Raw genomic sequence first — 27905 nt, 5'->3', positions numbered from 1 at the left:
CGAGCTTAGACGAGCGCACGGGCCAAGAAAAGACCAATTCCCCGTCGGTAGGCTTTCCGTTTCAAATGTGGATGACGTCCACGACGGTGGCCATTTTCAACGGTGACCACATACATGTTTCCATCAACGTAACAATGCTTACAACATACGCTTTGGAAATGTCGTCCATTTGAATGGGTTTAAATGGACAACACGGAGGCAACGGTTGCCGTGGCCTCGGGAGGGAGTAACGATGGCGAAAACCAAAGCCAATGGACAACGCAATTCTTCAAATACAACGTAATACAACCCGATGATGTCCTGTCAAAAAATGGACATGAACTTAAGATGATTTGCTTTTGGATGTCGTGATTATGGTGTTCCTAATGAAGTGACTGCTTCGTATTGGCTGACAATTTCCTATTGCTACATCGTTTAGAGATGAAAAACCAAATAAACAGGAAAAAAAAACAAAAAAAAAACCCTCCCCCTCAGCAATGTCGTCACAAAGCCAAGGTGACAAATAAAGAGTGACGTCAGCAGCGATGGCGGCCAATAGGTGAGCGGCTCTTTGATCGGGCGGCGGTTGGAGGCCAGCCGTTGGACACTCGGCGACGCTCGGCGGCGGCGGCGGCGACGGCGACGACGACGACGACGACGACGAACGACGTCAGTTGCACTTTTTGCGCTATTTGCGCCGCTTTCACCCGGCGTGATGCCACTGCGCTCGCTTGCAGCGACTAACCGAGGCGGAGCTTAGATATTTTGCGCAAAACTTCGACTAGCTTAACTTAGCTTAGCCACACGACCTTTTGAACTTTCAGGTGAGTTCCGTCATCAAACATGCTTACGTCACTTCCTCGCGGCAATCGACGACGCGAGGCTTTTTTAAAAAAAATTTTTTTTAAGAACTTTAGGCACTTTCACAGGATTCAACTTTTTTGTCATCTTCTTTCATCCTTCATCTTCATCTTGATCTGGTTGTTATTAACACACTTTTAGTTCATGTATGCACTTTCTTAGTTTAGTGCCAAGTTCATGTGACAGTAATGACAAATGTTGATATATTTTCTTATTAAACTTTATTTTGATCCAATTGCCGACCTGTCTAAATCGGAAGGTCATATTGCAACTCTGTTGAGGCAAGGGGAGGAGCTTCATTTAGCCAGGCCATGCTTTGCATCATCTTGTGCCATTCGCAGGCAAGCCAAAAAATGTTTTGGGACCGGTTGCTGATGACTAAATGAAGCTCCTCGTCAACAAAAAGTGAGCACAAGTGGAGCGTTTGGCGCCAAGATGCCACCACAAGATTGGCAAATGACAATCAGAGGATCATCTTGACAGGCGTCATGAGTGAGCGCCATTCTCATGTTGATGTCTGATGTTTCGGCGCGTTTGTCTTTTGATGTGCTTGGCAGGCAGGCCTGCTCGGATCATTGCCGCGAGCCACACCATGAGCGGCCGAAGCCACAGATCCGGGTCAGACCTCTCGCACACGCCTCTCGCACAAGTGCTTCCCAACCTTTGTTAAACCAAGCGCGCATTTTTACATTTGAGATGGCGCCAAAACAAAATGTACACCGAAACCAAGTTGTCGTCAAACGGCTTTTGCGGTACATTGGACATGTTGCCATTATTATCGCGTGAACAGCAACAAAAAGTTGAGGCATCTTTTGGAAGAGCATTCCATCGTTTTGCCTGACTGTCGTGCAATTCAAAATCAACTGAGTGGAATTTGCCACAGCGCGGCTGACGGCAGCGGTTGGGCATCACTGCGCCTCACATATGACAACCGATCGGCGGCATGCTCCGTCACGTGTTGCGCTGCCTTGTGTTGTGTACTGTTGTCTCGTGTGGCGTCGTGTTGCCGTGCGCCAGCGCCAAGCGATGTTGCTGCTGCTCGCCGGCTAAAGATGAACGCGGACGATTTTCCCGAGTGACGCAAGTCAAGTCGGAATGGCTGAAAGAGGAGGAGGCAAGTTCGCTCGCTGGTTTTCTTCGCAATGATGAAAAGGTCGACTGGCAAGCGCGAACGCCGGAGAGCTCACGCGTAACCAAAATGCGGGTGAAGGAGTTGAAACGGCTCAAATGTTGATGGCGGGACTGAGGAGGAAAAAAAAAAAAGGGAATTGAAATGATTGGAAAATGCGTCCAAGCTCTTCATTTGGAAAGTTTAAAAAAAAAAAAAAAATCGACAGTCGCTCCAGTAGATCGCCAAAAGGAAGCGTGACGCAATGTCAAAAGTGAGGCAGCAAACTTGGACTTCTTTGGCTTGAACTCACCAGAGGCACCCGCAAGGCGTGCCGGTGGACACGAGCTTCAAAAGCGGCCACCCGACACTTTAACGGTGGCTCATTCTGCCATCCAAGAAATCTGCCACTTGTGTGCCAAGTAATTGAGAAAAAAAAAATTTGCCTCCTTTGTGAATCAAAAAAGTCCACACAGCCCATTTTTTGGGGTCACGGGCAGGGGGGTGTGTAGACTTTTTCAAGCCACCGCATGTTCCGGATGAGCTCTTCGGCATTGGCGCCACGATCCGAACGGCGGTAATAACGCAAACTTGGACGTGGTCAGGGCGAGGGCTCGGTGGCCGACTGGGCGCAGGGGAAGTGCGTGGAGCCGGTGAAAGGCCCGTGGACGCTGGAGGAGGACGAGCGGGTGAGTGTGCGCTCGGCGGCCGGCGCGGCGCGGTGCGGCGCGGCCCGTGACGCTGACGTGTGGCAGGTGGTGGAGTTGGTGCGCAAGTTCGGCAAGAAGCACTGGTCGCTGATCGCCAAGCACATGCGCAGCCGCAACGGCAAGCAGTGCCGCGAGCGCTGGCTCAACCACCTCAACCCGAAAGTCATCAAGAGCCGCTGGACGCCCGAGGAGGACCGCATCATCTGCCAGGCGCAGCGCGTGCTGGGCAACCGCTGGGCCAACATTTCCAAGCTGCTGCCCGGCAGGTAGGTGGCGCGCCGCGTCCCGCCGCCGCCACCTGCCGTGTCCCGCCGTCATCCACCCGCCGCGTGTGTCTCCTCAGGCCCGACAACGCCATCAAGAACCGCTGGAACTCCACCCTGAAGAGGAAGGTGCAGAAGGAAGGCCCTCGGCAGATCCTCCGGCGGCATCCCGACTCGGACGCGCACCGCACCACCTCGTCCAGCTCGTCGTCGTCCAGCTCCTCTGACTCCACCTCCGCCGCCGCCTCCTCCTCCTCCTCGTCCTCCGCCGGACAGGTGACCTTCAAGGCCGACGCGGTGGCCAAGGTACGCACGCCTCACACACGGAACGAGGCCTGGCCAAGTGCTCGCGATGATGTCACGTTTGCGCTTCAGGAACACCTGATGAGCAGCGAGATTCTCAACATGCTGACAGACTGGAGCCCCGCCCACAGCGGCGAGCACAAGGAGCGAGCGGCCATCTTGTCTCGCTCGGAGGTGAGCGCTTAACCGCGGCGCATTCGCTTGCCTCACAAACGCGGAAGATGTCCCAACGCTCCGGACGTCATTTGTTGATCGGTTGGTTTGTACGCGTGTCGTGTCGTGTGCGGGTGGCATGGCCCGAGTCCAAACGTGTTTGAGCCTGGAGGGGCGACCTGTCAGCTTTAGGTTGAGGAGGGCACAGATGCAGAGAAGCGAGGCAGGAGGAACTTAAAGTAAAGAAAACAAAAAGGCAAAGCAGCAACTTGGAAAAGCCACCCATTATCCGAGCCGCTTCTCCTCACGAGGGTCGCGGGCGTGCCGGTGCCGATCCCAGCTGTCTTCGGGCAGTAGGCGGGGCTAACACCCTGAACTGGTTGCCACCCAATCGCAGGGCACACAGAGACGAGCAACCGTCCGCAGTCACAAACACACCTGGGGGCAATTTAGAGTGATCAACCTGCCGCATGTGTTTTTGGAATGTGGGAGGAAACCGGAGTACCCGCAGAAAAGCCACACAGACACGGGGAGAACATGCAAACGCCACAGAGCCGGAATCAAACCCACGACCTCTGCGCTGCGAGGCCATCGTGCTAACCAGTCGGCCACCGTGCCGCCTGCTTAGAAAATCAAAAATATTCCAGTTCCCAATAACACGGGTCAACTTGACTGAACTAAATACCCGAGAGTTTGTAAATGGCGATGAGCGCTCGTGGTCGCGTTGAAGCCGCCCGAGTCACGTGATGCGTTTGCCTTTCAGGATCATCCAATGAGCAACGAGATTCTCAACATGCTGAGCGAGTGGAGCCCCTCCCACAGCGCCGAGCACAAGGACCGAGCCGCCATGTTGTCTCGCTCCGAGGTGAACCATCGTCATTGGCGGCGCCGGAAACCGAGCGAGCGATTAACCGGGACTTGATTTGCATCCAGCTGTTGAGTCTCGGCGGCGTGGAGACTTGCTTTGAGGAAGAAAGCGTGCTGGGCGGCGCGCATCAGGCGGGGGCGCCTCGAGCCTCGCAGGGCCGCGCGGCGGCGGCGGCGGACGACGGCGAGCTCTTGTGCTTCCCGCTGGTGGGACAGGAAGTGTGGTGGTGCCTGCAGCCCGTGGATGGCGACGTGGCCGAAACGCTGAGAATCAAAAGCGAACCCTTCGAGGTAAACGGCGCCGGTGTCAACAAAACACGAAAAGGGCGGAACCTCGCAGGTGCGTCGGACACCCGTTAGACGCATCGCGGCAGCGACTCGATTGGTCTTGACGATTGTCTGCATTTTGCCCCCAAAATTTGACACGTCCAATTTGCATTTTTCCCCCCCATCTACTTGTACACGTGCGACCGCAAGATTTGCTCATTAATGCACTGCTCATACACGTGTTGAGTCGTATTCGTTTCGTTCCGGACAAACTTGAGGCCATTTCTCAGTTATGGAGCGGCGCCCCGAAAATGTCACCTTCGGGACCCGTGTAGAAAGCAGAGTTGGTCCTCGATCCACGACGGCAAGATGGAGCGACGGGTGCCACCGCCACATTGAATTCAACTTGGCCGCGTTCCAATCTGAGGAAACTTGACACTGTGATGCTTTTTGAGCCTTTTCGCCTGACGGCGGCTTGTGTTGCATCGCTGCAAAAGCAGTTTGAGGAGGGCAAGTTCGGCCTTTCGCTGTCAAGTGACAACTCGGCGACAGAAAGAAAATCGGACCTCCAAATGATTACAAAAAATGCTCGCTTGCTGCGACGACATGAAAAGGGCTGTCTCCATGACAACCGGGACTTTAGTTTGACACGAGGACCGATGAAAGCAAAAAGTGTGGTGTGAATGCCTGCACACTAGGGGGCGCTGTGATCTATTCTACTGCGACTTTGTTCTGAAATCAAGAAGGTTGATTTCGAAATGCTTTGACGATTCTTTTTGCTCTCATTTGCAGAGAAATGCAGTAGGCGGAGCCTGCGAATCCACATGAAGCTTCGTTTCTTGGCATCTTTTCGAACTTTTGCCATCTGCATTGAAAGATGTGAAGAAGTAGGACGTGTAAATATTTTCAATGTACTTGTACGGAAGGACGCTTTGATTTGGAAAGGAAATGTGGAATGTTCATTGCGTCTTTTATTTGATTTCTTGGGCAGGAACATCTGAACTTGATTGATTTTAATCTCCTTGCAACATGAAAACAAACAATTGACATCAGAACTTTTAACTTGAAATTGATTTCAAATGAAGCTGCACTTCTTTTTAACATTTTATTGAGCCACAAAGGCGACTTTTCACGACAAAGCGATTTGACCGAGAGTTTTGATTCACGAACCTCAGAACGATTTGACGGATTTATTTGTTGTTGATTGGAACATTTTAATGCAATTTTCATCTCCCGCTGACAATGAAAAGATTTGGAAAATGATACTTGCTGATTGATGACAAAATACGTTTGTCGCAAATTATTCCGCCCTTTGTCTCATTTCACTTCAAAGTGCACTTAAAGATTTGATGACAAAGTCAAACCTTGTTTTGTATCAAATATTTCTTAATAAAAAGACCCCCCGCCGCCCCCCAACAAAAAGAAGACTGCTGACTTATTCATATGCGTTCCCTTGGCCGCGTTTGCAGCCGGCCACGCGTTCAAGGGGCTTTGTCGTCGGCGTCAGTAGAGCTTCATGGAGGCCTCAAACAGACGCGTCAAGTCGTCCTCGCTGTGCTCGCGGGGGCAAAGTTTGGTCACGCGCTCCTAAAAACATGTTCAAATGTTTGTCATCAACGGTGGACAGGAGAAGTGAAAAGGAGTCAAGGCGGTAGACCAAGCCAGACGCGGCCGCTACCTGCGGGATGGTCCCTTGGACGAGCGCGGCCACGTCGTCCTTGCGATATCCGACAGCATTGAGGCCGTCCTCCACCTTCAGCTCAAACAGGAAGTGACGCAACGTGTCGGCCAGCACGGCGCCGGCGTCGGCTCGCTTGGCACCGCGGACGTCTGCACCTTGAGACGACACGCAGACGTCCAAATTGGTCACCGAGGATTCTGATTCGGACACAGAGCGCTCGATTCACGCGTACCGAGGATTTGCGCCGCCTCTAGGTGGCGCTCCGGACACGCTGGAGCCGTGAAGCTGAACACGGCCGGCGCCGTCAGAACCACCGACAGGCCGTGAGGCTGACAAGACGCGCGCAGGCACACGTAAAACATCCGGGAGTGCAATTGGTGCATGTTCCTCTTCGTACTCACCACCAGGGGGTGATCGACGTTGTAGCCGTCAGCTTTGTGCGACTTGACGTTCCCAGCGATGGGATAGGACATTCCGTGACTGAAAAGGACAGGACATTGGCTGACTGCACCACAACGAGGCGCTCTAAGCAAACGCACGCCACTCACCAAAGATGGACGCCGGCGTTCCCGAAGCCGATGCCGGCGAACACGCTGGCCAGGTGCATGCTGGAGCGAGCTTCCACGTCCTCGGGGTCGCTGACCGCCCTGCCGCCAAGCACGCAAAGTTCAAGAGGGCAACGCAGACACTCGCGTTTATCTCGTTTTACCGTTTCATGTACTTGGCCACCTGTCCGAGGGCGTGCCGCGCCCACACGTCACTGATGGGGTTGCTGCCCTGGTAGGCGGGCCTGCTGAGAGGGTCGGGGGGGCAGGGGGCGCGCCGGTGGTACGGCAAGGCGGTGTACGACTCGAGGGCGTGGCTGCGACAAAGGACAGCGCGGTCAGAGCGCGCGCTCCTCAGTGGCCGTCAGAGGGCGAGCGCTCACCAGAGGACGTCGAAGCCGCTGTTGGCGGCGACCCTGCTGGGCATGCTCAGCGTGTGCAGGGGGTCCACCACGCCCAGGGTGGGCCGCAGGGCTCGGCTGGCGATGCCTCAACGCACAAAAACGCAAATTGAGGCGAACGGCTGCAAATGAATGAAATGACTTTCGAGGGTCATTGGTGGGCGGGGCAACCTGTTTTGGCCTTCAGGGGCTCGTAGTCAAAGATCGCCACGCCCGTCGTCTCGCTGCCGGTGCCGGCGGTCGTCGGCACTGGTGGGGGATGAGGTGAGGGTGGGCTTAAAAGTGGAAACGGCGACAGCGCAACTTCACCACGGCAACAGTTCATCATTGCCACTTACCTGCAATGAGCGGCTTCAAGGGGCTGGTGACCGGCTTCCCTTTGCCAATGGGAGCGTTGACAAAGTCCAGGAAGTCGGCATCGGGGTGACACGAGTACAGATTGGCCGCCTTGCACGTGTCAATCACAGAGCCCCCGCCCACCGCCACAAACGCGTCAAAGGCGCCCTTCTTGGCGAAGACGATGGCGTCTTTGAAGCTGAGAAAGAACAGCAGCGAGGTGAGCAATGAGAGCGAAGCACCGCCCCCCCACCACCTTCTCACCTGCCGTCAGTGGGCTCCACGCGAACGTCCTGGTACACTTCGTACGGCACGCCACTCTTGGTCAGCGACTGCAGCACTGCCGTGACGGGCGGCAGGCGGGACAAGTTGCGGTCGGTCATCACGCACACGTTCCGAGCGCGCAGGTTCTGCAGGTCCTGCAGCGCAAACGTCAACGTTTGAACGCAGCGGACTGAGATAGCTCCTCAAACGAGCGATTGTATGTAGCAAGTTGTTTGGATGGATGCAAACAACATCTTTCATCCGACAAACAAGCAAGCCGCTTCCACTTAGTGCAGAATGTGCAAACCCGTTAACGTCTGCAATGTCTGTTTTGAACACAAGATGTCAGCAAAGAGCCAATGTGCGGCCTTTGCACTTTGGCGGCTTCACCTGCAAGGATTGCCCAATGTGTTGGTGACGATGAGGATGATGAAGAGCATGCAGGAAAAAAAAAACTATTTTAAAAATGAAGAGCATGCAGCGCCGGTTACCATGCCGATCTCCCTGCTGACTCCTTCCCCGTATCGGATGTTGGAGCTGGCCATCTTCGACGTTGCCATGACAAGACGACAAGATGATGAGTGACTTTTGGCTTTTTGTTTCTGTTGGGGAGGCTATTACACCGAATCAATTTGGGTTACCTCGAAGGCGTAGTCCGTCTCGCGCTGGCCACGTGGCACCGCTGCACACAAACGCATCAGCGACAGCGCAGAAAAGCAATCGCAATCCTTCACTTTTCGAACTGTGCTTTGAAATTTGGGCCGGACGGACGCTTTTGGGGTGCAACGCCCCCTAATATGCTTGTTTTTATTTTGTTTTGTAGTTTTTTATAAGCAAACCATCATATCAGAAATCAATCATGTGGTTTGAAAAAAAATACTCTTGTGGCACACGTTGGAGATCAGGGATCTTCAATCGTGTTCCTCGAGGTTCGCTGTCCTGCCTGATTTCCAACTGATCAGATAATCAGTAATCCTGATCATTTCAATCAGGTGTGTTGCAGCAGGAAAACAGCAAGGAACAGGATGCAATTCTCTTGTTATAGATGACCAATTAAGAACATTTATTGATTTTATGATCACAATGTGAGAAAAACAATCACTAACCATGATCCATAATCATGCTTACCTTGGTGGAAAGTGTTGGAGTGAGCAGGACACCTGCACCTGCGCGCGTCACAAACACACACATAGTGACGACTTGCGTGTTGCCATGGAGACATCCATCAATCATTAGCTAAAAATGACATGCCAAAAAATCCTAAACGCTAAATGTTCAAAATAGTTGTCAAGCTTAGCCGCTCGTTTCCATGGAGACAGTGGACACACGCGCGCTTTAAACGATTTCGATTTAATATTCTTGTTTTCTCCATGAGGTGACGCAGGGGTCACATGACGTCAAAGGTGGACAGAAAAGTGGCGTTGTACACGTCATACGTCGTTCGCGTCGCACACTCGCGTTGTTCCGTTCGAGTTGGGTACCGACTTACGCGGCGCGCTCGAGCTGCATCAGCAAACGAACCACTCGATCCCGTGCCGCCGCCATCTTTGCTTGGATTGGAACTCTGCACACGTTCTTTTTTTTTTTTTTAAATAACTCTGCACACGTTCCACAGTGCACACGAACATCCGCTGACGTCACCACAATCCCCTTTTCGAAATAAACGTTTGAAAATCTGTCATCGAATATCGCCAATACGTTGATGCCAATCATTCCTAAATAAAAGAAATATGACAGCACTAAATATTTGTATGGCAATTAGGGAGTAAGAAATAACTTCAGTGGTCTCAAAACAATTGAAACGCGGGTGGGGGTGGGGATCCCCTTTTCTAATCTTGAATTAAATTGTTAATATGGAATTGGTCCGGTTAAATAATATTCACATATATTGAACTAAAGCTCGAACAGTGGCAAAATAGTACACTTTATTTACAGTGAATGACAACCTTTATGTAGATGTTTTATTAAAAGGAACAGAAATTCATGATACCAATAAAACAAAACTAATTTAAGCAAATGAAAGTGTAATTAGTCCCGAAGTGAATATCAAACAAACAAACAAAACTGCACACTTAAACAGCAAAATACTAAAGTGCTGTCGCGCTTGTGTGTGGGGGGGGGGGTCAAGAAAAATGGACATCTTAACTGCAAACAGTGGCCAACTGTTGATGAAAGCTAACATGAGGCCACCTGCTGCAGATTAACGACAGCACAAATTGCGCCAATCGGAGCCGACAAGACCACAAACGCGTTCCTGGTCAATTCTCCAAAAAGAACTCAAGCTAACAAGTTTGTTTAATTACAGTTTGCAGACGTAACACGAGTTGAAATGCTGTCCGGTCCTTTTTTTTCTCCATTTCGATTATTTGTATGCTCGCCTCGTCGTCCTCAGTTGCAGGAGCCCCGGCCCCAGACTTGCTCACCCAATCCCATTCAGATGCCCTCAAGCCACGTTTGACGCCAATTTGTGGAGAAGATTGCTACTTTCTGCAAGAGATACAACGTAGAAAGTAGAACAAAAGAAAGGAGGACGGAATTCTTTTCGCCAACTCATCGAAGCAAGCCTTCACTTGCGCTACGTGAGCCGAAGGCCACGCACGAGCAAGGCGAGCGTGTCCCGCCATCGGCTCCAAAGCTGGTCCAATCCATTTGCCCATGGTTGGACTTTCAGGCTAGACGTGCAGATCGCTGCTTCGTTTTCATGCCGACATTCAAGGAGGACGATTAAGACTTCTCAGATGAGAAGATGAGGTGAGACGGCCGCTCGGTGGGCTTCCAAAAGACCAAGACCCGAGTGAGCTGAGAGACGACGTGGGACGTTTTGTGGTATGAGAAGGAGACCCAGAAAGTGCAGACAAGAAGGGAGGTTAGCAAAGAACAAGCGGAAAACGAACGAGAGGAGACAAGAGAAGGTTGCGCAACATCGACTTGGAGAGAAAAGGTTGACGGGAAGATGCGGCCGCCTCGGACGGACGAGCCGCACAAGCTCAAAGGAAAGGAAGAAGGGTTACACCCGCAAAGCGTCGGCACCGGAGCAAAGGCAACGAAGCGCTCAAGCTAGAGCCGCGACGCTGCTATCACGGTGTTAGCTTAGCGTGGCGCTCCGGCAGCGCTCATCCAAGGTTGAACGAGAATGTCGAGTGAAAACAGGACCTCCGCTCATCGGTCCACTTGATTGGCGAGCGCCACACGACGGCCCACGTCACGCTTGGCCTTTCTTGAATCCCGTTAAGAGCGTGCCGTCACGTGTTGTCACGCAGGTGGAATTTAAAAAAGAAACTTTTTCAAAGAGATTAGACCTTCGACCACATCTGGCGGGAAAAAAAAGTTCCACAGTTGTCCATCAAGCTTTCAGGCATCCGTTGAGAATCGAGCAGTCGACCTCGGCTAGCTAGCGACAGAATCCCCAAAAAGTGAGCGAGCATTTCCGATTAAGATGTTTTCACAAAGACGCGCTGCTGCGCAGGCGGTATTGGAAGCGCACGTCGCTGGCGGGCCGCGGGATGCCGAGGCACGCGCGGCCGGCGTCGGGCCGCGCGTCGGGCTGCCCCGCGTCCAGCCGCAAGTCGAAGTAGAGCAGCAGCAGACACACAAACTGTTTGATCTCGTTGACGGCGAAGAAACGTCCGGGACAGATGGACGCGCCCGAGCCGAATGGCATCAGGTAGTGGCGAAGCTTTTGACCGTCCTTGAAGAATTCCGTCCGGCGGACGAAGCGGTCGAAGCAAAACGTCTGAAAATAAAAAATTCACTAAATAGCAAAGCGGTCGTGCCGGCGCCGGCGAGCGCTACCTGCGGCTGGTCGTAGATGGCGCCGTCCATGTGCACGCTCCGCGGGTACAACGCCACCATGTCGCCTCTCCTCACCGCCACGGCGCGCTCGGCATCCAGACGCAGGGTCAGGTCCTCCTGAGCGACGCGGATGTTGATGGACGCCGAGGACAGGCGCAGGCTCTCGTGGACGGCGCTTTCTGAGGAGCCGCCGCAAGTCAGGCGAGCGCGCGGCCCAAACGGGAGACGGCGAGTTTCCTACCCAGAAGAACCATGTCGTCCAGCTGCCGTGCGGTCAGCGCCAAGTCGCCATCGACGCTGAACTCGTGTCCGCTGCGCTCCAGCACGCCTCGGACCTCCCGGCGGACGGCGCGCAGTGCCGTCGGATGCTTCAAGAGGTGGTACGCCGTCCAGAAGGTGGCCGGCGCCGTGTTGGCCACCGCCGCCCACAGCATGGCCAAGTGGTGCGCTGAAAGGCCACGCAAAGTCAACGCTCACCTTTCGTCATGCTCGGCGGACCGCCGGCGCTAACGTCGCATGGCGCCCATTTGGAACATTTTTAGTAGTATGTTATTAATCCCGTGAATATGCCAGAATACAAAATCGTCATTACATGAACCGTCCCCCCCCCCCCCGCCCCCTCCAAAAAAAAATAATTCATTTGGGAAGTTGTACTGACCCGCTTTGTCGGCGTCACCCAAGACGGGCTGGCGCTCCAAGAGTTGAGCGCGGCGCCGGATGAACTGCGAGACGCCGGCCCAGCCGGACATCCTGGACGGCTCCAAGTCGTCGATCAGCTTCTGGCGGACGGCGCCGACGCCGCTGAGCAGCCAGACGGGAACCCGAGAGATGAGCAGCGGGAAGGCGTCGTCAAAGCGGACGAAGCGGGCCTTGAGCCGCGCCGCCTCGGCGTGCCGCCCGCCGTCGGACGGACGGCCGTACAAGCTCAGGAAGGTGGCCTCCAACGTGACGTCCAGGCAAAAGTCGTACAAGCCGCGGGCGCGCCAAGCGCCGTCTGGCTGCAGGTGGTCCTGCCGGAAGAGCGTCATGAGGTTTTCCATCATGCTCTGCGTCAGCGCCGACAGCTGCTCCCCGTGGAGGAGGCGGAAGGCGCGCCCGATCTGCTCGGCCAGGCCCGGAAAGGTCCGCTCGGTGACGGGCGGGTAGCCGAAAGCCGCCGGCGCCGCCCGCCCGCTGAACTCGTGGAAGTCCAGCCGCCGGCCTTCTTTGATGATGGCCGGGTACATCAGCGGGTTCATGACGAAGGTCATGTAGCGACCTGCCGCACGCACACACACACGCACACAGTACGAGTTGACATTCTGAGGGCACCATCGGTGAGACGGCTCCCTCAGATCCCAAATTGGAGCCAGCCAGCAAGACTAACCTGCCATGTGAACGGTGAAAACATCTCCAAAGTTCTTCTGCTGCTCCTCCAGGAACTTCTGAGCATCTTTCCTGAACTCCAAAGCTTTTCCCAGGAATGGAATCCAGCCGTTAATCAGCGGAGGTTCGCCCGGACGACTGACACACACACACACACATGCAAAGACAATTCCTGTTAGGCGGCATGTGATGCGTCAGCGGCAAAACATGTTGGCGGCCATTTGTCGTCCTTTTCCATGAAAACCGCATGTGATCGTTGCGTGTCCACCCGAAGCGGAATCATTCACGCGGATAAAGGAGAAAAAAATGATATATGTATTTCCTTATTCAGGCATCACCACAGAACTCGCGCCTCCCGCCTGCTACTGGGGCATACCAATTACAAAGGGGGGGGGCAATAGCAGAATCTCTTTAACATCAACTGTGTGTACTTACTCGCTTTGGGCACGTTCGTGGAGAAGAAGAAAGAAGAAGGAGGAGGAGACGAAGAAGATAATAAGGTAAACCCATTTGAATATTAAATGTGTGTATATTTGCCTGCTTTTTATGAATGTCTGCTGCTAATGTTATACAATAACGCCGCTGACTCTGTGTGATCTACATCTTTGCTGCTGTAACACCTCAAATTTCCCCATTGTGGGACTAATAAAGGACATCTTTATCTTAAATTATCCAGGTAACGATCTTTAAATAAACCTCTGCCGTAAGAATTGCGGTGGCGTCATGGGGGCAGGAGGAGTTCAGGGGGTGGTTGGTCGGGGGAGGACAATTATGTCCATGAATAATTACTTGGTGTCACGTCATGGAAAGATTTATGAATCGAAAATAAAAACATGCGTGCAATTCAGTGAATCACTGTAACAATTTCTTATTCATCATATTTTGTGCTCTTAAAAAATGTAACTTATCACTTTAATCAAACAATAATATTGTGTATTCTTTTCCAATGCAAGTGATTTCTTCCTGTTTTCGCCCAACACTCAAAACTTGGACGATCACGCTTCTTATCACTTGATCAATGATTCACGCCGGAATCGATTGCAACATCAAAGTTTGCTCGTATGACGTCAAGCAAGCAAGCAAACTGAGGACAACGTCAAAAGTTTAGAAAAGAAAAAAAAACAAAACAGCAAAAGTCACGAGCACGCGGACGTCGTTTGGCGCCACTGACCTCTTCCGACGGCTCCGTCTGATGACAGCGAGCACGAGCACGACGACAAGCAGCAGCGCGCACGCCAGCGGCGGGAACATCTTGGATCGTGTCACCAAACAAGCCACAAGGCGTGTCGTGCGTCACTTCCGCTTAGCTGCTAAAGGCGGAACTTGAAGCCATGGACCGGACATGATGACACCGCTTCCATCACGTGAGACACGCGCACTATTCCAAAGCAAAATTCATTTATTATAATAAAAAATAAATGAATGGATCACCACTTTGACTGTTGTTGTTCCAGAAGAGATGCTACAAATCAACCGTTAACCAACAATGACCCTTCGTCAAATTCACTGACAACGATCAAAATCTTTGCTCCTGTAACACCTCAAATTTCCCCATTGTGGGACTAATAAAGGACATCTTTATCTTTATCTTTTAAAAAAATGGCTCAATTAAGACCCGGTTGACGTCAAGTTGTTCAGAGAATCTAAAACTGTCAGCAACATTTGACCATATTTCTGCACTCCTCCCCCATCTGAAAGCAGACACAGTATCCTTTTTTTCCTCTTCGAAATAAGAAGTGCTTTGACTTTGGAAAACAAAAATCATCATTTTCAATGTGCATGGGTTCAACCAGAAATTGAATCATAATAAATCTGTGTTGTTTTTTAGCAAATAATCTTGAACTTTGAATGGGACGGCCGCAACACGTTTTTTTCGTTGAGCAACGTTTGGGAAGTGAGAACACAAAGCCATTTCTGCCTCTCATCCGTCCGTGCACACGTTTTGGAAGGGAGACAGGTGTGGCAGCATGTGTTCGTCCATGGCTTTCAGCATGCATGGTGTCTTCACACACGTGCACGTTTTTCACACCGCCCCATAGCGTCACACATGCGGGCAAATGGGAACACTTTGCAGCCGTCCGTCCGTCCGTCTTGGATGAGTTCGGCCACGTTGCTGCTCATTGTCCAGAAATGGTCCAGTTGGAATTTGGCGCCCGACTGGATTTTCTCACGTTGCTTTTCTCCGTCCGTCTCAACCCCCAAATTTGTCCTTCTTCACCTTGCCCCATCTTTGCGTGTGAATGAGTGAGCAATTCAGGGAAGCTCCTTTTCGAGCCAATCGTGGCAGCTGCCAGCTCGGCAAACGTCGTCCTTGAGCATTCCTCAACTTTCTCCGTCTTTTTTCAAACGGCTTGCAAAAGTTCAAGTTGAGCAGTTGCAACATTCAATATCGTCGTCATGGATTCAATATTGGCTGAATACGATTTGCATTTAGTGTTATAAAGTCTTTATAAGACAAGTAGTGTATTGGATTGACTCTGTATGATGAATGTACAATTTTCCATACAAATGCCCCCCCACCACACGCACGCGCGCGCACACACACAGACAGGGACTGCGCATTTATCATGAGCGATTTCCTATTTATTGGCAGCAAGGACACAAAAAGAAAGAAAAGATGAGACAAGTGAGCATTTGCTGCTCATGATCGTCATCACTTTTGTCTTCTCACGCAATTATAATACGTGTCGTTAATGTTGCGGCGAAATATTGGCGATGGCCACCTTCATCAGCGTTTCCTCAACGCCCGTGCAACGGAGGAGGCGGCGGAGCTTCAGGCAGGCCGTCATGTGACATCGCTTTCCTCGATGATGCTTACATTTAAAACGCAGACAACTTTTTGTTCAACATCTTTCCATCGCCGAGTAGCTTAAAAAGTGACACTTTGTTAAAAAGTTTCTGTCCGGGCGAGGAAGAAAATAGAACACGGGCTAAACTAGCGAGCGGGATTATGACAGCAGCGCTCTCGCTAAAAGATGGCTAAGGACAAATCACAAACGACACCGTTTTTGTTTTGTACATCTGGTACGCCGGCCTTGCCACGTTTTGTGCGTGCATTTACATTTTTGAGACGTCGTCGTCGTCTTCATCAGCAAGGAACGAAATCTTCATATCACCCGACCACTGCAAGGTCCTCGCCCGCCCTCGTACTTGCCAAAGATGCAAAAAGGCCAACAAAAAGCCTCCTGTGGACTTGGAGGATGTCCGGCGAGGACACACCAGCCCTGCCTGTCCACTCAGGTGTGCGCATGTGTGCTTTTCTTCAATGTGTGTGTGTGTGTGTGTGTGTTTAGTTAGCGATGGTGACATGCGCGCGGTGCCGCAACGCCGTCGTCGGCATGGACCCGCTCCCCCTTCGGCGGAGGCGGCCTCGTCCGATTGGCGTCTCAGCCTGGTGTTTTGTTTTTGGGAAGGGGAGGGGCTCGTGCCTCCCCAAGCCCCCAGCGTCCACCAATGGTTGCTGGTGTTCGTCAACGTGTGGCAGCCATGATGTCGATGATGTCATCGTGCGGGCGGTCAGTGCGGCGGGTTCATGGCGCCGTGTCCTCGCTGTTGTTTCTGTTTCTGCTGCTGCAGAAGTTGCTCCAGCGCCGACGGGCCAGGTTGCATCATCGAGCTCGACCAGATCGACTGCAAAAACGCAAAGAATCAAATAACGCGGCGAGACACGCACACGCATTTGCTGCTCTAAAACGAGTGCGTCAACACTAGCAAAGGAACACGTTTGTAAGAACTTCCAATGGCAAATCCGAGACGTGATCTTGCAAAATCACTTGTTGCGGCTTGAGAAGCTACCGAGCTGGAATTTAAAATAAAAGGCCATGCGATAGAGTCCAGAGAGCCGCCGCCCAATCTGGGCCCGTGCAAAAGAATTTCAGCCCAGTGTTCGAGAATTACGTCGTCGCTTTCTTGCTATGCTAACAATGAAAATCAAAGGTTGCGACAAAGCGCACCAAAATAAAAAAAAAACAAAAACATTTCCTCTCCTAGTTGCATTATTTTTGTGCTCATAAACTTTGAAGAGCTGCAGAGGTCAACTTGGATTGGCTCCCAATTTTCCAACGGCGCTTTCGCTACCTTGAAGCTGTCCAGCAGCACGCTGGAGGACGACTCTTCCATCGGAGACTCCTGATTGGTCCATGAGCTTCCGCCGGGCGGGGCTTGGTGCCAGCCGGCGTCCGAAGCGGCGGCCGGCAGGTAGTCCAAGCCGAAGCCGCTGGCGCCACCTGAACCGCACGCAAAAGCAAAAACTTATTTCGGTCAAGGGGAAGTCTTCAATGAAAAAGTCAAAGGAAAGAAGTTTTTAAAAGTTTGCAAAATGGTTGACAATCTAAGAATTTCATTTCGGTGAATATTGATGATTGATTTGTTCTTACACCGATCAAAACAAAGACTTTTTTTGTCGATGTTCCTCCGTGAGCCTTCCTTCCCAAAATGTCGTCAGCTCCTCTCTGGCAGTGCAAGCGCGACCGTTGAGCAAGTTCGTATTTGACTTGCCCGATTGGGACTCGAGCGCGATGCCGAGGGTCTGGCGCAAATATGGCCGAGACGGGGAACCGGTGAACAAGATCATCTTATCACTAAAGTCGACTGGTTATTTGAACTAAACGCCACGCTGGAGTTCTGCGCATGTACGTCAAGAGTTCTTCGTTGTGTTTGGAGGCGTCCGCCGCGGCCCATAAATACATATTGAGATTGAATTATTGCCCAGCCCGAGACTTTTACCGAGTCAAAATGTTTTGTTGGCAGATCATGTCACAAATGTTTTTTGGTCCTTCCAATTTTTGAGCGCACCTGTTTTGTCAGGTCTCCAGCGGTCGAGCGCTCGGCGCTCGCGACTGTCCGGCGTGCCGATGGGCCCGAAGTTGGAGAAAGGTGCGGCGGCCGTCGCATGATTGTGGGTGTGGGTGGGCGGGGAGGACGGCAGGCTGCTGGGGTTGGACGAGTGAGGGGATTGGCTGGCCGGGGTGGAGTGATCTGCCAATGAGAGAGCAGCCGGTGACGCGCATGCACGTGCGTGCGCGCGCGCTCGCGTGCGCTACACACCTGAGCTGGCCGGCAGCGAGGGCGACCACGGCGTCCACTCAAAAAGAGAGTACAGCGACGTCTCCTGCTGCATCATGGGAGCGTCACACTTGGAGCTCGACGCCACGTTCTTCCCGTACGCTTGACTGAAGATGCTGTTTTGGTTGTACTCCTGACGTGCATGCAAAAAAAATAAAAGAAAGAAAAAAAAAGGTTTTTTTTTAAAAAAAAAATAAAAGAAAGAAATATTTTAGCAAATCAGAATTATTAGGGGAAAAAGTCTTTTTATCTAAATCATTGAAAATATATTTCGACTTTTTTTTCTTGAAGACGAACGTCTCGATGTTCCAAGACAAAATCGCACTGCTGCTGGTGGTACTCGCAAGGTAGCGATTGCCGTTTGTGACTTGCTGCGTGAGATGACGACGAGGTGGGAGGCGGGGCTAACCTGCGTGGCCAAGAGGGAAGATGATGACTGGCCGAGAGCCTCCGGGCCACCGTTTGTCTGTCTGCTGTGATTGGGCAGCTGGGAAAGAGGAAGAAGAGGAAGGAGGAGACACGATGAAGAATGACGGCGGCACGACGCAGCGGCGGAGGCTTTGGAGCCGGAAGAACGTGGAAACGAGGGATGACAACGGCACAACAACGGCAACGGGACTACGTACAAACATGTTGGGTCCGGGAAGCGAGCTAAGAGGAGCGGACAGAGCTTGGAAGAAATCGGGAGGCTTAGAAAAGAGCAGCTCGTCCTCATCCTCCACACGGGCGGCCAGAGATTTCAACAGGTCGGGAGGAAGAAGAGGCGAGCGCGAGGTCCTCTGAGCGGCGGGAGGAGAAAAGCGGGAGAAAGAAAGGGCGCAGAACAGCCACAGGCACAGGAAGTCAGCAAGATTCACATACGCGCTGGAGCCCAGACCTAATCCCGAGCTGGAACTGGAGCCCAGGCTGGGGCTGAACTATTTTCATTCAAAATAAAAATATAGAACCAATGTTCACTCATCACTCCATTTTTCATCGCCCGCATTTGAGTAAAACTGAAAAACATTGAATTGAAGAGAAATAGAGACGATGCAAGAAAAATAAAAGAGAAAGAGATTTATGTTCCACTTGCTTTTGTGTATCAAAATGGAGATATACATGCTTATTTTCCACAAGCGATTTGAAAAATGAATTCGACTTCATCGCGGTCCGATTTGAATTTGAGGAAATGATCAACGGCAACTTTGAAAGCGAAAGACAGCCAAGAAAGCCAAAACCCGCTTTTGAAAACCAAAACAAGACTTAGAAATCAGAACCTGGGCCCCAAAAGCAATTGTTCAAGTCTAAGCCAGCGCTGGGGATCACCTCAAAGGGGGTTCCTCTGGGCCCGGCGGCGGCGGCGGCATCCTGCTCGGCAGGCGGGGGCCGCTTCATCCTGTCATCGGGCATCCTGAAGGACGACGCATCCCAGTAGGGCGGGAACTTCAACTTTTTGTCCACAGAGCAGGCGGGCGGCGGCGGCGCCATCTGCTGTTCGTACACTTTGACGGCTTCCTGCGGCGTCAGGTAGAAGGTTTGCGGCTTCAGCGACATCTGAACGGACGGCGGAAGCTTCTGCAGCGTCGGCTGACTCGGACTCCACAGCTGCGTGTCCTGCGCAAACGCCTCACAAACACAAAAACAAATCCGTCAAGCAGCATGACGAGCTAGTCCAAAAAAACGTGCAAACGTAGAAATGAAATGCCCCAACTTTCATGTTCCAGCAATGTTGGCGGGGGATACGCATCTGGAAGATGAAAAAAAAATAAAATCTGGAGGCGGCTCCCAGTGGACTTTGCATCAAAATCCACCGTTTGTTTTATTTCTCTCTGAGGTCAGCCATTTTGGCGTGTACTGCCACTTGCTGTGGACTGAAAATGACGTCACAGTTGCTCAGTGAACAAAAGTCACGGCTCAGTTTGCCATTGGCACATGACCAAACTCAGAAAACCGGCAAGCCATGATCGGTGCGGACCTGAGCCCGTAGTGGAGAGCGAGCGGCAAAATGGCCGTCCGAGTCTACAAACCCGAATGCCGTGTTTCGCTTTTTTGGATCCGTTCCAGAACAGTTCTTGTAAGACGTGCCTTTGTTCATTGTTGTCTTCTTTTTGCGCCACTTTGCGTCTTAAAGCTGCTCGATCAGAACAGTTGAGGTGGATGCAAAAAGCAAAATCACTAAACGCGAGTATTTCGGAAAATAAATGAATCGGTACAACCGCTAGTAGGCTGAGCTTGGCTCGACTGAAAAAAAAACAAAAACCGCCAGGACCTGTTGCGTAACAATTGCTAGTGGTCATAAAGCAGCAGCTCCGTGGGTCACGGCATCGCGGTGGCTCCAAGCGGAGCGCAACTGACCTGCTGCAGGTGAGGCGGACTCTTGGCCATTGCGACCTGCTGGACGGGCTTGCTGGGCGACGTGACCTGCAGCTGCGAGTGGGCGGGGGGCTGCTGCTGGCCGGGCCCCGACGGCCTCTGCTGACTGTACGGGATGTGGGACTGCTTGCCCCCGCCGGGCGCCTGCGAGGCCGCCTGAAGGAAGGGGCCCGGCACCGGCACACCCGCTGAGAAGGCGAAACCCGGATTCACTTGCAGGCCCGGAAATGCCACCGGCGGCGGGATGACGAAGGCGGATGGCGGGAAGCCTGAGAAATGCAACACGAGCACTCACAAGTCATGCGCTTGGGCTTTCGTGTGTGCGTGTTTCCTTCCGTACCGGGGCGACTAGGCAGAGGAGGAAAGGCTCCGGGATGATGGATTGGGATGAACTGGGAAGAGCACGTGGCTGCTTGCGTTTGAGTCGCCGGAGTCTTCATGGCCTCCGAAACCGGAGTCTTCCTCTGTTCCGTTTGAGATTTTACCTGGAAGGAGGAAGACGAGAGTGATGCGGCCACGAAGAAGAGGGAGAAGGAAGCGATGCGTGAGCCTGAGCAGAAGAGGAGGGGAAGAAAAAAAAAAGAAAATGGAGGAGAGGAACAAGACAAAAAAATGAGGAAAAGGACAAGAACAAGAAGCTGAAGGAGGAGGGAAAAAGGAGGACAAGAAGAAGAAGAAGACAGAACGAGGCTGAAAACGACGGCGAGTTGAAGTGTTTGAAGCTGCAGCTTCTTGACTTGACCTGTTTTCCAGTTTCGGGAACTTTCTCCTGAGCGACTTTCTTGGTCTCGCACTTCCTCTTGCCGTCTCGCTTCAGCTCGCTTTTGCCCGCCGTCAGCGCCGCCGGCCCGTTTCCTTTGGCTAAGTCCCGCCTCTCCTTGCTGCCGTCCTTCTGATGAGCCGCGGCGGGCTCGCGGCTCTGCTCGCGCGGCTTGATGTTCTCCTTGAAGGTGACAACGGGCCGCTCGGCGCCGTCCGCCCACGAGTTGGCCGCTTTTCCTGCCGACAGCACCGACTTGAGGCCGGCGTTGGCGCCCTCGCCGTTGGACGCCTCCTGCAGCACGCACGGCTCCTGCTCCGCCGGCTCCTCGATGGCCTGCTCGGGAATGTCGGTGAGGAAGAGGAGCAGGCCGTCCTCACCGGCGCGACATTGGATGAGCCTGCGGGAAAGGGGCGGGGTTACGGATGGAATGTGTCCACTGCTTTTATTTCGAGTTTTCTAATTCTTTTCTCTTTACTTTGACATGTGATTGTTTTATGTGCAATCCTTTGTACAGCGGTTGTTGTTTTTTTTTTTTTAAGTGGCCCAGAATTAAACTTGAGGTAGGTTTGATCAACATTTGGCCGAGCAAGTCCAAAAGATTTCAGCCTCGATTTTTGGCGCCTCACCCCGGCTGATTGTCGGCGATCCACTTTCCCAGCGCGACCAGTCGCTGGTGACGCGTGCGCAGCAAAAGCACGTCGCGGTCCACCGGAACGCCCTGGTGACCTTTGGTAAAGTCCACCGACCTGAAAGAGTCGAGCGGTCACAAAGCAGGCAAGCGTGACTCTTGCTCGTGCGAAGGAAAATGCTACCTGAGCGCCGGCCGCAGAGCCAGGAAGCCTTGAAGCTCAAACTCCTCCGGCAGCGGCGTCACTGAAGACAAAAGACAACATTCCACCAAAGTCGCGCAAGCGGATTGTTCTCCGTGCAAAGCTCAAAAGAGTCCAGTGGGAGAAAGTCAGCAGCCCCCCAAACAAAGCAGATCGTCCCGCCCACCGCCCCCTCCGATTGGTTCCTTGAGCAGAGGGCAGCGCCCAATCAGCGGTCCGCTTGCGTCCGACAGCAAACGTGCGCCGAGCCCGAACGATTGGCGAGTCAGACGGAACGAGTACCTGAGGACGCGGCCACGTGCTGCTCTTTGGGCTGGAAGCTGTTGAGGATGGAGACCAGCCAGGGCCAGACGCTGAAGGGCCACAAGTGAGAGGAGGAAGTAAGCGCCGGCGGTCGGCGTAGAGGCAGACCCGCGAGCGCCGACTTACTGCTGCTTCTGATCCACGGCGGCTTCGTGGAACACGCCGGGCTTCAGGCGCAGCCAGTCCAGAGAAACTTTGATGGCCGGCAGAGGACACTCCCCGACGACCTCGTCCTCGTCGTCGCGGTTCTTGTTGAGCAGAACTCGGCTGCACATCAGTCCCAGGAAGGACACTGGCGAGACAAGTCAAGGCCATGGACCTTCCACGGGTGGCTTGCCAGATTTGGGCACTTTGAAAGTGGGGCGACTTCTTACTGAAAAGCGCCAGGAGGTGGAACCAGCTGAGCGTCTGCTGGCCGTCGGCCGCCAGTTCTCGCAGGTGATGCAGCTCAAACAGGTTGATGACCGTCATGTGGACCAGCTGCTGCGAGCTGAAGGCCTTCTGCAGGATCAGCCTCTGCACGCACGCACGCACGCACACACGTCAGCGTGCACGGGTAGAAGAATGGGCGGGGCGTGACGCCACCTACCTGGAATTGCTTCTCCAGACGTTCCCTCAGAGCATCCAGCTGCTCCACACCTTTGCTCAGGTGCACGTGTCCGTGGAACTTGATGAAGGCCTTGACAAAGTCGGACACGCTCCACTTGGCTCTCGACTCCTCGCGGCTGCGCAAACGTGTCGTCTGTGTTTGATAGCGGACCCGCAAATGTCGCAAGCGCAACAATCGCAAAACGTTCACTTGTGACGTCAACTTCATCGTCTTGGGAAAGTCTACCACCTTTCTGTAACCTTACGGACTTTTGTTTAACTTTTAACCCAGGTCCAATTATTAAATTATTGTACTTTGGCAAAAAAAAAAAAAAGTTCTTTTAATTATGAATGAAGTGCACTTTTGACCGCGTTCAGAGTTGAATTGAATGCTTATGGAACAATTGAATGGCGGCAACTCCTGGCCGAGCGTTTGCAATCAGGAACATTGGCGAAATATTTTTACAATTTCAACAAGCTTTGCGCCAATTATTTCAGGTCATCTCGCTTGGCTAGGAAAAGGAAAGCAAAGTTCAGCAATGTGATGTCAGAGCCGCCAAAGCGCCACTTACCTCTCGAGAGCTTTGGACAAGGCCTTCTGCAGGTTGGTGGAGGCGGCGGGGAAGGGGAACTTGACGGCGATGCTGCGGCAGTAGTAGAAGATGGTGGTCAAGTGGTCTCCTTTGGACGACGCCAGGATGGCCAGCTGGTTGTACGGCTGACCTGAAACACACGACACTTTGCATTACTTTGAACGTCGGCGCCAATGCCGGATTCCCGCTTTGGAAGCTAACGCCGGTCTGCCTTCGCTGTGAAAAGTGAGAGGTCGACTTCAAAAGCGAGCGATGGAAATGACATCAAACGCTAACGTTGGCCGCCCTTGCTTTTAAAATGGCCGCCGAATCAATTCTAATTGATTTGTCCAGCACTTGAAAAAACACAACAATAACATAATTCAAAATAATAAAGATAAAGAATATGGCTTCAAAAAAAAAAAAGTTTGCATCTTTGATAGTCCTTCTGCGGGTTGCCAGTAGCTTGACGGTGGTCTGCGGCTGCTTCGAGACTCCGTCGCAGAATATGGATGGGAAAAATGGGAGCAAGTTGTCTTCTGTATTTGTACGCAACATGGCCGCCAACTCACCGTTGGACGGGACCAGCTGGGCGGCGTGCCGGTAGTATGACTCGGCCTGGCTGGTCTGGTTGCGGTAGCGTGCTGAAAGCAGCAAAAGATGAGAGAAGGTCAGACGTCATCTTGGTCGGCAGCGGGCCTGAGTCGCCGCTCTTCCTCACCAATGTCGCCCAAGTGTACCAGGCAGTGCTGGCAGATGTACGAGCACGAGCTGGGCTGCGGTGTCACGATGCCGCCGCCGCCGCCGCCGCTACAGTTCTGTCCGTTGCTGATGATGCCCAGCCGCGAAGACTTGACGCGACACGGCAGGTCAACGTTAAAGACGCTGCAAAGTTCCTGTAACAACTACACACGGCCAGCATGCGGGGGAGGCGCCGTTCATACAGAATATCAAAGTACAGTGGACAAATAAACCGCGTAAGTGTGGACCAGCGCTATCCACCGCAAATGAGGGGCCACTGGACACGATTCAAACAAAAGTCACAGTCCATTCGGTAAACGGCTGTCAACGTCATTCACGCCTTCCCCACAAAGACATTTTAAGGCTCAGTCCACAAGTTGCCAAGCCCATTGGGCATTCCTCGCAAATCCTCTCACATTGCCATTTCTCAATGTTGTCGCTTGCTAGTTGTCTGAACAGCAACTCACCTGAGTGTAGAAGCCGCTGGCGGCCTCCAGGAACAAGGACAGGCTGGCCTGGACCTCGCTGCGGTTGGGGTTGGCCCGGTTCTTGGCCTGGCTCTGCAAGGTGGTGATCTGGTTCTTGAAAGCGTGATTCCACCTGCAAGGAGGACCAGACGACACTCAAGTTGGCGGCGGTCACGAGTGTCCGAGGCGAGGCGAGGCGAGCGGCGGCCGCTTACAGGTCCTGCTCCGCCTTCTTGTCCAAGGCGTACTCCAGGTCTGTGACCAGCATCTTCTGGTACAAGTCCTGCAGGGCCTGGCGGGACGTCCACGCCTCGGCCGCCGCCAGCTTGGAGTCTGCGATGTGCAAACACACGTGTGGCGATTCATATTTGTCCAGAAGAGAGTGAAGGGGCAGTTACTGTGGCAACGACAAACTTCCACACCAAGTCATACGGATGATTATGAAACCGTGACTTCTTTATTTTTAAATAAACTTAATTATAAATTGAAAGTTAAATGTCAAATCGACCATTCAGCTGGAAGATTAAATAAATGTCTTTATCAACAAAATGTGTTTAGTCGGCTGAGAGAATTTCAATGTTTTTTTGTTTTTTTATGCACGGCACTTGACGTCATGATTGGTGCACATTTGATTTTGTAACAAATATCAAATTTGATAAAAGATCTGAATTGGTCATCACGACTTGCAGTGCGAACGTAGCTTTAGATGCTTGAAATTGTGGCACCAAACTAACATCACACTGGGGCCTCTGACTCCAGCACACAGAATGAGGAATGTTGGCTTCTTCGTGTTTTTAATCCATATTATCCATCCAACCATTATCTGTACCGCTCCTCCTCACGCGGGTCGCGGGGGGCGCCGAAGCCTATCCCAGCTATCTTCGGCCAGTGGGCGGGGGACACCCTGAACTGGCTGCCGGCCAATCGCAGGGCATTCAGAGACGAACAACCATCCTCGCTCACGCTCATACCGAGGGGCAATTTCGAGTGACCCATCGGCCTGCCGTGCATGTTTTTGGGATGTGGGAGGAAACCGGAGTACCCGGAGGAAACCCATGCAGGCACGGGGGGAGAACATGCAAACTCCACAGAGGAAGGCCGGAGCCGGAATCGAACCCTCGACTTCTGCATTGTGAGGCCATAGTGCTAACCAGTCGGCCACCGTGTCGCTAGACAAAGTCATGTGCATGATAAATAAAAGTGCAACATTCATTACTTCATATTCTCACACTAACTTTCCTCATTCGTAATTGCATTTGACAATGAAAAATCATTATTTATTGTTGAATAGGGCTCTTGTTCCCACGGTAACGGCATATTTCTACATTAAAAGTCACAAACATGACGATTGGCAAATTTCACATTCTTAACTCTCTTAAACAGAATTATCACAATCGTGTGATTAAAGTCGCATTTAAAAACATTCAAGCAAGTACAGTGTGTTCTGTTGCCATGGTAACAAGTTGGGTTTTCACACCAAGTCACGAACTTTTCCTCATGTTATGTTAATGATCTCATCGTATTGACACGGATGCAACCCTTGTGAGAGCGGCTCGGATAATGGATGGATGGATATTTGATTGTGATAATAATGACAATCGTTCGTCCTAGCGCAGTGTGTTCTGTTACCATGGTAATCACATTTCAGTCAGCATTACAAGTCATCAACTTGATAACCGTGTGTGACTTGTTGTCATATAAATTCCTATTTCCATTCATACATCATGAGAAAATGAGATAAGACAATTTGTCCCCCTGGAAACACAACATGACGTCATGAACCTTTCAGACCAAATGAAGTCAAAGTGCTAGTTTGTGTGCGACATGACGTTTTGTTGTCTATTACTGAGGTGCTCACCTGTCATGTCCGCCTTCAGGGCCTCTGCCTGTCTGCTTGCCAACACAACAGAGAGCAGCTGGTTAGAGAACGACACACTTCATCCTCCAATGACGTCGGCGACCAACGTCATACAAACGTCGTCGTGACGCCAAAATGTCAAGCAGTGAGCGCACTGCGTCACGTCAAGTCGCGTCGCCGCCACAACAACTACAAGCTGTCAATATTATTGATAAGGCACACAACCTTGTAAAACGCCAATGTTAGCAAAAAGCTAAAGGGAGGAAGCAACATGGACAAGTGACGACTCACTTTGATAAAGCTGCTCAAGTTGAAATGCAGATGACGTTTAAAGGCGCCATGCAGCGATATGTGGAATGGTGACTTTATCGGCGGAGTGTGAAGACATTGGTTGTTTGTTGATGTTGGAAGCTAACTAGGCGCCGTTAGCTTTAGCTTTAGCACGCCACGAAAATACTTGAGCGAGTATCGCCTTCAAAGGTCACTTGTTGCGGCTCGTCGTGTTGCGTGTGTCGACATGACAGGCCGCGAGCACGACCTACCGTAAAAAGTGCGCGCAGAGGCTCATCGTGACGGCTCGCCCGCGTTCACGCTACAACGAGCTCACGGGCTAACTGCGCGAACGCCACCGCCATATTGTTGCTTCCTGTCAGCCTGCCTGCATGCGGGAGGGAGGGGCGTGGGGGAGGGGGGGTTACAGACGGCCAGCTTCGGCACTTTCCGGAAACACTCGGCAATGAGAATCAGACCGAAACGACAAACACGCTCAACAAGAGAATACAATGCGTTGCATAATGAGGTGTCTTTCGTTTGACACTTTGATCGTTTCGCGTGATTAAAACCTCTCACACGTCAACCTATTCGTCTTATTTTAGACAAAGATGACGAGCGTTTTTGGTGACGAATTTTTTTTTTAATTTATTTATTTTTTTTTTATTTGTTTGATTTAGGTGACGAAGTGCTCACCCGCGGCGCATCGAACGCCGCCGCCATGTTGTTGCTTCCCGACCGAGATGGGCAATTTCGGCACTTATCGGAAGCGTTCGGCTCAGCACAAAAGAACGGCCAGACCGAAATGACTGAACGAAAAAAAACGATAATAAAGATGCAATGTGTGAAACAAAAATGTGTTAGCATCATTTACATCATTCACACGTCAACCTTCTCTTATTTTGGGGCAGGGTTAGTATAGTTTTGGAATGTTTTTATTCCGTGTTTAGTTTTTTTTAAATGTCCATCCATAGACTACTATGCTGGTCACACGTGGGCTTTATTGGTTGAAACGATTGCTTCATCTTAAGTGTTGAAAATGGCTTGCACTCTCTTTGGCCATGCGCTGCCGTTTTGGGGTGTCGAGTGGTTTTGGAGATACGAGGAGCGACCGCCTGACCCCAGCGATGTAAAAACACACAGCAGAAGTGGAATGGCTCAGGTGATGGAGAGCTCTATTGACCAGAAGGTTCTGCAGTCGA

The 27905-nt window shown here is 52.0% G+C and overlaps 4 protein-coding genes across 8 annotated transcripts; 1 reads left to right on the top strand and 3 right to left on the bottom strand.

Moving 5' to 3' along the window:
- The first annotated feature begins 544 nt into the window (after positions 1–544).
- On the top strand, positions 545–5915 carry LOC148326574 (uncharacterized). 3 transcript variants are annotated; one of them, XM_088311848.1, is made up of 10 exons: positions 545–648; positions 1398–1458; positions 1858–1954; positions 2554–2637; positions 2704–2924; positions 3002–3227; positions 3297–3398; positions 4141–4242; positions 4311–4535; positions 5304–5915. In XM_088311848.1, the coding sequence occupies exons 2-10, from the start codon at positions 1433–1435 to the stop codon at positions 5337–5339; spliced, it is 1119 nt and encodes a 372-aa protein (XP_088167974.1). In that variant the 5' UTR covers positions 545–648; positions 1398–1432; the 3' UTR covers positions 5340–5915. The 3 variants fall into 3 exon arrangements, with proteins under 3 accessions (XP_088167974.1, XP_088167973.1, XP_088167975.1); XM_088311847.1 differs by having other exon boundaries at positions 578–803; XM_088311849.1 differs by lacking the exon at positions 545–648 and adding an exon at positions 855–959.
- Positions 5463–9366, bottom strand: adhfe1 (alcohol dehydrogenase iron containing 1). The gene is made up of 15 exons (XM_088311846.1): positions 9349–9366; positions 9228–9314; positions 8867–8904; positions 8380–8420; positions 8230–8283; positions 7739–7893; positions 7477–7673; positions 7310–7387; positions 7121–7226; positions 6902–7054; positions 6741–6839; positions 6594–6672; positions 6425–6521; positions 6190–6347; positions 5463–6098 (listed from the first exon to the last, which is right to left on the bottom strand). Exons 2-15 carry the CDS (start codon positions 9281–9283, stop codon positions 6015–6017), a joined length of 1395 nt encoding a protein of 464 aa, XP_088167972.1. The 5' UTR covers positions 9284–9314; positions 9349–9366; the 3' UTR covers positions 5463–6014.
- A 277-nt stretch (positions 9367–9643) lies between these two features.
- Positions 9644–14222, bottom strand: cyp7b1 (cytochrome P450, family 7, subfamily B, polypeptide 1). Its single transcript, XM_088312117.1, has 6 exons — positions 14067–14222; positions 12897–13033; positions 12189–12788; positions 11772–11978; positions 11531–11709; positions 9644–11471 (listed from the first exon to the last, which is right to left on the bottom strand). Exons 1-6 carry the CDS (start codon positions 14144–14146, stop codon positions 11181–11183), a joined length of 1494 nt encoding a protein of 497 aa, XP_088168243.1. The 5' UTR covers positions 14147–14222; the 3' UTR covers positions 9644–11180.
- A 1234-nt stretch (positions 14223–15456) lies between these two features.
- Positions 15457–27099, bottom strand: smg7 (SMG7 nonsense mediated mRNA decay factor). Of its 3 annotated transcripts, XM_088311357.1 has the most exons (23): positions 26976–27099; positions 26434–26465; positions 24791–24908; positions 24576–24708; positions 24089–24272; positions 23940–24011; positions 23368–23518; positions 22797–22932; positions 22582–22723; positions 22334–22499; positions 22187–22257; positions 21887–21947; positions 21701–21820; positions 21054–21471; positions 20652–20796; positions 20294–20580; positions 19265–19564; positions 18586–18738; positions 18369–18446; positions 17942–18092; positions 17690–17872; positions 16973–17121; positions 15457–16525 (listed from the first exon to the last, which is right to left on the bottom strand). In XM_088311357.1, the coding sequence occupies exons 1-23, from the start codon at positions 26999–27001 to the stop codon at positions 16412–16414; spliced, it is 3390 nt and encodes a 1129-aa protein (XP_088167483.1). In that variant the 5' UTR covers positions 27002–27099; the 3' UTR covers positions 15457–16411. The 3 variants fall into 3 exon arrangements, with proteins under 3 accessions (XP_088167483.1, XP_088167485.1, XP_088167486.1); XM_088311359.1 differs by lacking the exon at positions 18586–18738; XM_088311360.1 differs by lacking the exons at positions 18369–18446; positions 18586–18738.
- Between the last annotated feature and the right edge of the window lie 806 nt (positions 27100–27905).

This window comes from Idiotropiscis lumnitzeri, chromosome 12 (assembly GCF_059441095.1).
Source record: "Idiotropiscis lumnitzeri isolate Australia: NSW breed Sydney's pygmy pipehorse chromosome 12, RoL_Ilum_1.0, whole genome shotgun sequence".
Classification (NCBI taxonomy): domain Eukaryota; kingdom Metazoa; phylum Chordata; class Actinopteri; order Syngnathiformes; family Syngnathidae; genus Idiotropiscis; species Idiotropiscis lumnitzeri.
Note: the sequence above shows the minus strand (reverse complement) of the source record. Positions and strands in the feature narration are given on the sequence as shown.